This window comes from Anolis sagrei, chromosome 4 (genome assembly GCF_037176765.1).
Source record: "Anolis sagrei isolate rAnoSag1 chromosome 4, rAnoSag1.mat, whole genome shotgun sequence".
NCBI lineage: Eukaryota > Metazoa > Chordata > Lepidosauria > Squamata > Dactyloidae > Anolis > Anolis sagrei.
In genome coordinates, this window is record NC_090024.1 from 167,958,958 (window position 1) to 167,971,233 (window position 12,276).

Sequence of the window (12,276 nt, forward strand, 5' to 3'; positions counted from 1 at the left end):
GCCTCTTACAATATTGATTAGTACAGAAGAAAACTAACAGGCTTGTACATGGAGAAGCAGCATAGATAACTGCAGTAGAAATTACAAGATGTCAAGGGACTGCAAATACATTTTCTGTGGATGATCAATTATTTCTCATTCACCACATTTTGACTAGGACAAAATCAGCTTCCCATCTGGAACTCCATGTGAATGAAGAATGCTGGATTTTTAAGCACCATTAGGCTGCTTAAAAATCTAACTGAATTTACAAGATCCTGCACACAGTTGTGGCACAACTCACAACTATGATATAATAACGAATTACCATCATTTCTGTCTTTAAAGCCTTGACACTGCTTAATTTTCTAAGAGAGAAGGTAGTAGGTTGCAATTATGTTCTCCTCAAACCCTCAGACATAGCCTGTTCTTTCATATATCCTTAAGTGCTCAAGCAGAGAAACCCTGGAGAGCCCTGGCTAAGTTGGGGCTTTCCCTTCTGTCCTCCATTTAAAGTGGCTTGAGTACTGATACTGACTGGAAGTTAATGTCCAGTATCTATTTGGTCCTTTCAATCAATAGCTGTTGTGTGTCTTCAAGCTGCTTTCAAGTTCAAGTTGTTTCCAACCCTAATGAAAACCTATCACAAGATTTTCTCAGAAAGGTTTGTTCACAGTGTTCTTTGCTTTTGCCCCCCACCTGTTGAGGCTGAGGGAGAGTTACTTGTCACCCAGGGTGCTTTCACACTACACTTAAATGTTCGCTGAAGTTGATTTAAAAGACATGTTTCAGTGCACATTTAAGCCCACTTCAAAAAACAAAAAAAAACAAAAACAGGTGTTTACATGCCACCCTGATAAATACTGGGATGGCTCACAAGCTGCCCAAAAGCTGCCCAAGACAACCCTTAAAATAAAATATAAACTAACCTGGCCGCCATTAAGGGACTCTTTGAGTCCTTCTGGTGTGAAGAAATGTCATACCAGGAGATTGGAAGAGGAGCTGAGGAGGAAAATCACCCTCCCCCTCCTGGCACATAATTTCTTCTTGTCAGGAGGATTCACAGAGTACCTTATTGGCAGCCAGGTAAGGTTTTTTTTAAAAAAAAAAAATTAAGGGTTGTTAAGGGATCATCCTAGCCTTGCCCTTTCTCTTGTTGCTCTCCTAAGAACAGCAATTTGATGAGAAGACTCCCATATTGGTAGATCCCATATTCATGGTTTAATTTATTTGCTGTTTTCATAACAGCCTCAGGTTTTTTTTGGGGGGGGGGGGGGCAGGGCAGAATTGCTCCTACTGCCATCACTGCTTTGTTGCCCTGAAGAAGGCTGGAAAGCCCCCCTTTCTTTCTAACAATGAAACAGAACTCTGTCAAGTGGGGATGAGAGACAAGCAGCCCTCTTCTCCCAGACAAGAAAGCAAAGGGGCTGCATCTACATTCAGCTCTATGGGGCAGTAGGTGAGTGAGGGGGGGGGGGGGGGGAGTGAATTATTTGTTTTTGCTCCAAGTGTGAAAATAAAGCATTTACTCATGGTTTCCAAACTGTGGGAGGTTCTGGAACACATTTCCAGCAACTGCAGATAATCATCCCCTACATTAGTAAATGACTATGTGAAGCTGGGCCCACTGGAGCATGTTTGTTCACATCACCACTGTTTGAAAAACAAATAGTGATCATCCCAGGACCAAACCCCCACAGATAGTGTGGGCCCAATGGCTTCAAATTGCCTTTCTAGTTATGGCAAACTCATAAATGTTACAGGGTCTTTAGGCAAAGATTATTCACATTACCTTCCTTTGGATAGACCCTGCAGTACCTAGTACTCTCTGGTGGTCTTCTTCCCAAATACTAACCAGTCCTGATTAGTTTTTGAGATCACTTGAGGTCTTACCTTCACAGTATTTAAGCAGATACATAGTGGATATTATATCCAGAGAAATATGTTTTGCTAGATGTTTTGGACTTTAATACCCCCAATCCCTTATCATGATTAATAGGACTTTGGGGAACTGTAGTCAAGAGTTGGAGAGAAAAGGTTCTTGTCCCTGCTAGGACCAAAAGCACACATCACTGCATCCTCCAAAGATGACTCCTTATCTCCTCAATCTCCTAGCCAGCGGGGGATTGGCCAAGTGGTTTGTGAGGACAAATTCCATCCTGCCTAAAACAGGCAATAGTAAGACCAATCCTGAAAAAGGTATCCCTTGACTCCTAAGGAATGAATAACTATTGGCCAATTTCAAATCTTCCCTTTTTTGGGCAAGGTTCTGGAGCGAGTGGTTGCGACTCAGCTCCAAGGATTCTTGGATGAAACTGACTATCTGGATATGTCACAGTCAGGCTTCAGACCTGGTCATGGTACAGAGAGGGCTTTGGTCACCTTGGTGGATGACCTCAGCAGAGAGCTTGACAGGGGGAGTGTGTCCTTGTTAGTTCTCCTGAACATCTCAGTGGCTTTCGATACCATCAGTCATGGTATCCTTCTGGAACAGCTTTCTGGAATGGGTTTTGGGAGCACTGCTTTGCAGTGGCTCCAATCCTTCCTGGAGGGTCGCACTCAGTCGGTGAAGCTAGGGGATTCCTGCTTGGACCCCTGGCCTTTGTCCTGTGGGGTCCCACAAGGTTCTATTCTATCCCCTATGCTCTTTAACATTTATTTATTTATTTATTTGCAGTATTTATATTCCGCCCTTCTTACCCTTCAGGGGACTCAGGGCAGATTGCAATGTACATATACATGATAAACATTCAATGCCATAGACACACAATACATATAGACAGACAGTCAGAGGCTATTTAACATTCCAACTTTTTCTGGCCACCAGGAGAGCTGTCGCTTCACCGCCCATCTGCGATGTTGATGAAGTACTTCCTCATTCCCCGCATGCTCGCTGATCTTTATGGCTTCGTAAATTAGTTAAATTAGCCTCCCCAGAAAGTGGTACCTAAATTTCCTTCTTGACAGATTCAACTGTCTTTCAAGCTGCAAAGTTCGACAACAAGCTACACAAATTTGGTCGGAAGCTCACTCCGACCCGGGCTGGCTTCAAACTCATGCCCTTTCGGTCAGTAGTGATCTTAATGCAGCTGACACCCAGCTAGCTGCGCCATAGTCACCACTGTAGCTCAATGCCAGACTGGAATAGGAAGGTTCTGGTTCTGATTATGACAATCAGGGCACAATATAGGTAGAATATTCTTTATCCAAAATTCCAAAATATTCCAAAATCCAAAATTGTCCACATAGGTTGCTGTGATCGTGACATCTTTGTTTTCTAGTGGTTCAATATATATAGAACTGGTTTCAAGCATAAAGTGATTAAAAGTAGTATGTATGTATGTATGTATTATTATTATTAACTTTATTTATAAGATAATAACTTTATTATTATTATTAACTTTATTTATAGAAAACAAATTATTGTTGTGATTAGACTTGGGTCCTATTTCCTAATGTATAAATAAATATGCAAATACAGGTATTCCGAAATATTAAAAAACCCTGAAATACCTCTGGTCCCAAGCTTTTTGGATAAGGGATCCTAAACCTATACATCCTTACCTGATCCATAACTTCTTTCTTGTGTTTCCCCCTCTTTTCTTTGATGCACCTTCGGCTTTAGTTCTAGTCCTAATTCAGCAGCAAGAAAATCCCTAGTCTTATGAAAATTTTCAGATCAGAAGGTCATCAATGAGGAGGATTAACCTGCTAAGGTGATTGTGAGGAGTCAGATTGTACATGAGAGAGAGAGAGATCGCTATGTTCTTTATTCTTTTAAGCATCAGTGATTCATGCTGCTGAGCAGGAGAATTATTGCAAATTTCAAACACTAGGGTGCCACCTTATGCCAATCTATGACTTACATTTCATTCTAGTTTTTATTGCCAGAGACTCTGCATTCAATATACCTGTTTGTGCAGCAATTGCAATGTATTCCTATTATCCGTTTAACTAGAGAGCACACATCCAGTTCGGCCAATACCATAACAACCTGTATTTCTGGATTTTCCAGATGCCATAGAAGTACATTTGATATATTGAATATGGATTTGAACTCTGCAGCAAATAAATTAATAATAATAATAATAATAATAATAATAATAATAATAATTCCTGTGTGTATATGTTGTTGGAGGGAGGATATCTCAGCTAATAGTTTTAAAATACTGCACCCATTTGGATATCTAAATATGATTAATGGGCTGAAGAAGTAAGTGCAATGCATTTACAAAGAGATCTCATTCTGTTTAATGAGGATCTGATACATATGGCTAAGGAAATATGCATGAAGACTGCTGTGAAAGCTTCTTCTTCTGAATGGAAAGGAAACGTTGTACAGAATTTGTATTATAGGAAAGGCATATTCCAACTTTGTTTTTCACTGTACATGAAAATCTCCAATAAGACAAGTTCTGGTTTAGCTATCATCAGAGCAGCAGCACAACAGTGACACAATGGTGTCCATGTCTCCTTGGACTGTCTGGATTATGTCATAGTAAAATACAATAAAAGGACCTTTGATCAATGGAACAGGGTGGTGACAGGTACTCCTGATTCACTGTTGTTAGTGAATATTGACAAACTGGTAATGATCATACTGCAGAATGCCATTCAGATGAAGGGCATCAGCATTCTTCAAAGGTCAAAAGCAACTACTTTTAAAAGGCAGGATTCCATTGTATTTAGGCCTCAGAAATTTGAAAGTCTTTATTCATTTGGAGTATAAAAAAAGTATGAGAGCGATCAGTTCGCTAATACTGGACATGACTTCATGTTGTGTAAGTTTTTGCAGATTCATAACACCTGTAAAAATAATCAGTGCTGTATAATCCAGATGCAAAACATATGGACAGACAGCATAAACAGAAAGCATGTACTATTGTGCATAAAGAGGATTTTGACATCATTTGATATCCAAATGTATCCAAGTAGTTCATATTTTTAAAAGTATAAAAACAATATAAAATTGTAAAACCTATTTAAAACTAAAGGATTTTTTAAAAAAAAATAAAATCTGATGTTCTGTGATTGAAGGCACAGGGATTTCTATATGGATTTACCAATCATTATAAAATTGCTAGGAAGCTGTAAACCAGAAGTGAAATGGTAGCTGCTTGAATACAGACCAACAAGGCTGTTCTTGCCCCCTTCCAAAATTTTCAGTGGAAAGTGAGTGCGCTACCCTTTTGTCTCAGATCCAAGTCACTTTCCCTCAAACTAGAAGTGACCTTCCTTTTTCCAGGGCAGCAATCTCTGGGATAGAATAGTAGAGACCTCAAGGGCCATCCAATCCAACCCTCTGTCATGGAGGAATATAAAATCAAAGCACTCCCAACAGATGGCCATTAGCCTCTGCTTAAAAATCAGGTATCAGAATTAACAATCTAATTCTTCTGAAATCATGGTATTATTACTTATTACTAGATAATGTCTTTTCTTAATATGTTTCTAAGTGAGTTTTCTAAGTAGTTGTTGACAAGGTATAGCAGGGATTATCTGGGTTGTTGTAGGTTTTTTAGCTGCATGGCCATGTTCTAGAAGCATTCTCTCCTGACATTTTGCCTGCATTTATGGCAGGCATCCTCAGAGGTTGTGAGGTCTGTTGGAAACTAGGAAAATTGGGTTTATATATCTGTGGGAAATCCAGAGTGGGAGAAAGAAATCTTGTCTTCTGGAGCTAGGTGTGAATGTTTCAATTGGCCACCTTGATTAGCATTTGATGGCCTGACAGCTTTTAGGTGTGGCTTGTTACTGCCTGGGGGAATCCTTTGTTGAGAGGTGATTAGCTGTTCCTGATTTGTTTCTTGTCTGGAGTTGCTAATCAAGGTGACAACCCTGAACTTTCCACAGATATATAAACCCAATTTCCTTAGTTTCCAACAGACCTCACAACCTCTGAGGATGCCTGACATAGATGCAGGCGAAACGTCAGATGAGAGTGTTTCTAGAATATGGCCATACAGCTGAAAAACCTACAATAACCCTGTGAATCTGGCCATGAAAGCCTTCGACAACACAGGGATTATCTGATTTACAAATTACCTCATCTAGAAATTATGCCAGGGTAGAGAAATCAAGGGAAAGATTGAAATTAAAAATATTTGATTATAATAAGAAATTATACTTACTTTGCGAGACCCTTACTAGTTCAGTCACACTGAACACACCTGATGTGACAAAACTGTCTTGGAAGCCCAAATGTCCTAGAAAACACAAGAAAATTATAGATGCGATTAGCCTTAAGCACTTAATGACAGTACTCTCAAATACCTTGGTATCTGTTTAATGTAGAAGAAATTGAATATTTAATTTCCCACTTATCACTAATTGCTATTTAGGTAGGCAGATATATGGTTAGAGTTTAGGGAAGTTAACATGACACATTAACAGAGAGAACTGCATGTATTAAAACATCACAGCTGGAAATCTGAAACAAAAGCAGCTCATTTTCATAAACAGTTACCTCAGATGACCCTGACAACTCAACAACTGAAATTAAAATGCTGTACCTAGGAATCAGATGGGATAACTAAGTTCTATAATCGTTTTAAATGTTATTCTCCAAAGAAACATCTGATCAGGATTATCTACTCCTTCGTTCAAACAAAACAAGATTTAAAGATGTACTCTTCATTTTCTGTGGTTACATTAGGGAGATCTTGAAATAGCAGCTGTTAAAAAAATCTTGAAAAAGAATGCCTTTCAAAAAGGAAAAGAGAACAAGAATGTTTTATATATTTTAAAAGCCTCTTTAAAATGAGCTTTTCCAAAAGGGAAACCAAATCTTTGCATAAGAAAGCTTTAACTCTAATCCTCTGAATTTCTTTAAGAGACAGGGCATATGGTTGCTTGCTGATTTCATTTGTGTAAAGGATTTTTTTATATCAAAATGTTATTACACTTCCCATAACAAGTAGTTCCCTTTTTCTGTAAAAACATGTCTATCACCAAATGTTAATTTAATTTTCTGGGTAGAATCAATTACAAAATAAGAAGCTCTCAAACTGCAGGATGGGCAAAGGGAATTGCTGAACCACACAGATTATTGCACAAAGTATCTATCAGGACTTAAATTAAAGGTCTATAGCTAATAGGCTAGCATGACCTATTGCTTTTGAAGCTGGGTCAAAGAAAACAGAGGATAAAAGGAATGTGAAAAGATCTGTAAAGTCATTCCTGTCCGGAGGATGTGCCATATTTTTTTTAAGATTGTCCTAATTAAGGTTACCCATTCTAACATCCATGAGCAAAGACATATGCTATTTAATGCAACATAAGACTCCATGTGATTAAACACAAGACATAGTGAATATTCCATTTGATTTCAATGTATTCATCAACTGAATTAACTTCTTGCTTGCAGCACACACACTCACACACAATGTAAAATGTATTTGGTGACCTGCAAGGATTGATTGAATTCTCTCTGAATGATTTACAGATTGATCAAAAATCTAAAATAACCGGTCTATTCCTGCAAAAGAAATCCAGTATTGACAGTATTATCGAGAGTAATCTCAGAAGTGCTTTCATTCAGGCAAAATATTCAAATTGGTTTCCCAATAAATAATGTAATGCTGCAAGCATGTTTTTGCGGTGCAGAGGCACCAGTTCGGATCCTGGATATGCCAGCTTCTTCCGCCTACTTTCATTCAGGATTGCAGAATTTGCAACCAACACTAAAAGCTGCATGAAGGATTTGGGCCCCACCAACCTATTAGCTAATGCTTCTCCTGGACAGCTACCCAGGTAAGTTGAAGGTCAGAGCTGCAAGCGTTTGAATAAATTCAACATACAATACTTATCCCCAGAAATCAATGAAGACTTTAGTACTGTGTGCAGCATCCTCAAGCCATAAATTACCCCAGAGTAAATCTGCTGTGTGCTTATAATCTCAGGAAAGGATTCCTTCCCTCAGGTATTAGTGAATATAAGCCCTTTAAATTTCCTGATCGATGAGAACAATGTAAGATTGTATTTTAAAAACTGTACAGAATAATGAGAAAATTATGCACATTTCCTGTAATAATTTATAAATGATTTGGAGTTTGTTTAATTTATTTATTCACAGTGGATTTTATCATCTGTTTTATTCCACATTGGAACTGGTTTAAGCAGAGATAAATAGGTCTAAGGGACACCTTGTCATCATAAAGCCCTCCTGGGGCTGCATAGATTGAAAAAATATCCAAAGTGACTCAGATTATTTCTGGATTTGAAAAACATTACTTGCAACCTATTTAAACATTGAATTTCTGCTCCTGACTTCCAGAAGAGGCAATCCAGCTTTGTTTTTGACAAGAAAAAACAGCCGCCTGGGGAAGCTGGAGGGTCAACATGGGTCACATAAATGACGTGACTGAATTTTGCCTACCTCTGGGTTAGAGGTTTGGGCTGAAATTTAAAATATTAAGGTCTTCACACATTATAGTTCCCAGGGACCCTTTTACACCATATATAGCTCTATGATTCCACTCTTCCTGTCATAGTAGCATCTTGTGGAATCCTGGGATTTAGCATTTGGGAAGGATATTTCAAATTCTTAGACACAAAAGTTTTCTACTGCTTCCACAAACTACAAACCTCAGGATTTCAGAAGAATTGTTGCAGTATATCTGTATTTATAAAGGGAGCCCAGATATTCTTGGGACAGTGACCGTATCTGACCTACCCACATTGGACTGTGTGTACTGAAAATTAACTGAAAGGAAGTTGAAATATAATATTAATTTATAAGCCTAGAGTTGTTATGGTGAATATCTGGGACACTATACCTGGGTGTGTGTGTGTGTGTGTGTGTGTGTTTGCAGGGCTCAACCAGTCCAAGATCTCCAGATTGCACTTTTCCTGGTCAAAAGAGTTTACAAATGTGGCCATGTGAATTTTGCCCATGTGGATTTTGGCCTAGATGTTTCCAGCACTGAAAATTAACATTTGAAATTACATGGCTCCTCTGCCCTGTTAAACATCAAAACTCAAAGACTCAAAGTGGGCTTTTATCTACACCTGGAGTCATTTATTTTCTGGCACGTATAACAGCCAGCATACTGTAGTGGTTTTCGTGTTGGATTCTGGGTTACTAGAGTTGGAATCCCCATTTGGCCACAGAAACTCGGCCACTGGATGACCTTGCACAAGTCCCACTTTCTCAGACTCAGTGGAAGACAAAGGCAAATCCCCTCTGAACAAATCTTTCCAAGGAAATCCTATGATAGGTTTGTGATAAGTCGGAAATGACTTTAGGTCACACAACAACAATCCCCCCCTCCTGAAGGTCTCAAAAGAAGACTGTCCCTCAAACCTACAAAAGTTGCCTAATCTTGAAATAAAATGAAGGAAGGAATAAAAGGCTAACAAAACATATAAAACAGTAAGAAACCAAATAATAACCACTTCGGCATGAAAAAACATACTTCAAAATCTACATGAATATATGCATCCTTTCTTTTTTTACAGGATCAACCAACACACCCACAGAATATTGATGAATAAATGGCTAATAAAATGCATGTTCTAAATACTCATCATGCAACCTGTAAAAGCTAATTTTTAAATCACAAAGCTATACCAACAAGGAAAAGCCCTGCCTTACAAAGTATCTCAATATACACAGACCTTTAGAAACCTTAAAATAGTCATGATCAATTAGAACCTCAAGCCTATTATCTTAACCAAATGCCCGATTAGAAAGAAAAGCCTTCCCTACTCTAACTGCAACTTGATTCCTCTTGGTTTTATCCCCTCCTGAGATTATCCTCTGTTTCACAAACAATGTCATGCAAGTAACATCTAACAATACTTTAAAAATAGATGTCTATAACACTGGTTACAGAGACACTTTTGGAGAATCACTGAAAATATTTTCTGCTCTATGTAGGAAGGTAAGTGTTAGCAATGTCCTTTGAGGTAGATTTTGAATGCACTAAGCACATTAAATTCATTACTTTAATTTGAATTGTCATGTACTTTCATATCTGAAAACTTCACAAAATCCGCAACAGTTATACATGTATTATTTTGACCCTTTATTGCAATCAAGCTAGCTATTTGCTATTGGTGGAATACATTGGCTGGGATCCTCCTGAAAAGTTACGAATGAGTAAGATAGAATTATTCATTTGTAAGTGTTTGGTATTCATGTTTATCATTATTGTACTACTGCCATTATGACAAATGCCTCCCAAAGCTACCTTCTGAAGAAGCAGGACATCTAACTGGAAATCCCTTCCTCCCAAAGATCTCTGGTCGGAAGAGGCTGGAAATGTACTGATATACATTCTGATCATCAATAGAAAATACAGTCTCTCTTTTTAAAAGAGGGCTTCTCTTTTTTAAAATGAAAATGCTTAGACATAAATTCTATGTCTAATTCCTTGAACCGAAGGATTTACTTTTGAGTAGATATATATAGGACTGTACTGCGTTAAATGAAACACGGTTAGTTTGACTAAACCAAAACGGTTAAAACAAATGCGTTCTTATTTTAATAATTAGGATTCACTATAGTTGAAAAATAAGAGTTCATACAATATCCCTCTATTTTTCTAACTGTACATTATTTGCTAACTGTTATTTGTCATTTTCACACATCAGTCATTTTATTAAACCTTCAAATGATGTCCGAAATATCCCACCAAACTTACATTGCCAATATTGTCATGCCAGTATTATCAGAAGTGTGCTTGCACATGCAGTTTCAGAACAACTTTCAAGAACCACTAGAACATTCTTTGTAGGAAATACACAGATAGACTATTTTAGCTAAATAATGTTAATACAATGGAGGGTACCTTAAAGACTTAAAAGTCATGTAATACAACCCTAGGCTGGATCAGTTGTTGAAAAGGGCAGAATACAAGTGGCTAAAAGAAAAAAAGAGCCAATATTTGACAACACAAATCAGCATAACCTTTTAACTGCAGCAGTCATGGATGACTGCCCTTTGACCTGAGGAGATTATGTGGGATTTCAATGACAACAGCTGGAAGTGAGTATGTCTGAATAGGGAACACAGGATGTTAGGCCTAACACAAAAGCCTGTCCAGATCAGAGCATTGATTAGAAATTGCTTCCTGGTCCCAGCTTAATAGAGTGTAATAATGAAAGTTTTGTTAACTCTTCCAAGCATCCAAAATTAGAAGGAGCTTCATCTTTTGTAGTCTTTCAAATAAATTTCACAAATCCATCCTCTAATGAAGATATGTTCAAAGGAAAGGCAAATATGGAAACACGTGTGTAGAATAGGATGCAAAAATGTGCATGACTTAGCTCAGATTGAACATGCCCATTTATCTGAATAGCACATGCACAAGAAATGTGGAAAATTAAAAAGGTGAGGCATATTGATGACAATCAGACTAATGAAATAATATGAAAAAGGAGCCAGTAGATTCCAAAGATAGATTACTGTGAGTCAGGCCGTTGATACATCAAGCCCAATATAGCGCCTCATAGTTTCCAAAACTCTCCCCTCCCATTTAGCAAGTTTTCATAAGAGTCTTATTCAAAAATAAATTTTCCCTCCATGCTAGCTGTCTTGGTATTAGCCCTTTGTGTTGTCCATGCATTGTGAACATTTGCAAGGAGAAAGCCCACAAAACATGTATAAGTTGTTGTTGCCATACACTGCACTCTTAGCGTGCAAAGTCTGTCTATCTCTCTAAGCAAAAGTACCTGTATGGAGAGAACCAAACCAAACAGCATGGTTTCTCAACATTTCAGGAAAGTTTCTCCAACTTATCTGAGATTTCACCCAGCTACCCAAGACACATCAATGTCCATCAGCACCATCCAGCATGTGCTATAGTGGAATATGATGGTAGCTCTAATTCAGCGGGGTCTGCTTTACCAGGAAATGGCAAGACTGAACAGGAGTCTTTCTATACAGAAGGATTTGATCTGACATTGTCTTATAGCCTTCCAACACAGTGTAAGAACTGAAGATCACAAGCAATGGGCTAATCATGCAAGGTTGACTGCTTGAGAAATCAGAGTGAATTATACCTACAGTTATCACAGGGAAAACTGGGGGTGGAAAGTGATATTTAGGAGTAATGCTGTTTGGAGCAACAGCAGAATCACATACATTAGCTTTGCTGTTGTACCCCCTTCTTGTCCTGCCCCATTACATCAATTCACTGTGAATGATCTGAGGATAATGGTACTAAAATGTATAACGTCTTTCCATGAACTGCAGAACTCATTGCCCTTTTCTTATGGAAAGGCCAGCACTTTAGCCCTGAAAAAGCTTGGGGTCGTTGCCTTAAAAGTAAGGAATGTTCCATTGTTCTGAAC

At 38.2% G+C, this 12,276-nt stretch overlaps 1 protein-coding gene across 5 annotated transcripts in view; it reads right to left on the bottom strand.

Annotated features, from left to right (window-relative positions):
* Positions 1-12,276, bottom strand: part of NFIA (nuclear factor I A) — a 526,896-nt gene that overhangs the window by 111,297 nt on the left and 403,323 nt on the right. For all 5 annotated transcript variants that reach the window (XM_060773622.2, XM_060773618.2, XM_060773623.2 and 2 more), the window contains exon 4: positions 6,111-6,185. In XM_060773622.2, the coding sequence (XP_060629605.1) occupies positions 6,111-6,185 (75 nt within the window). The remainder of the gene's footprint in view (positions 1-6,110; positions 6,186-12,276) is intronic.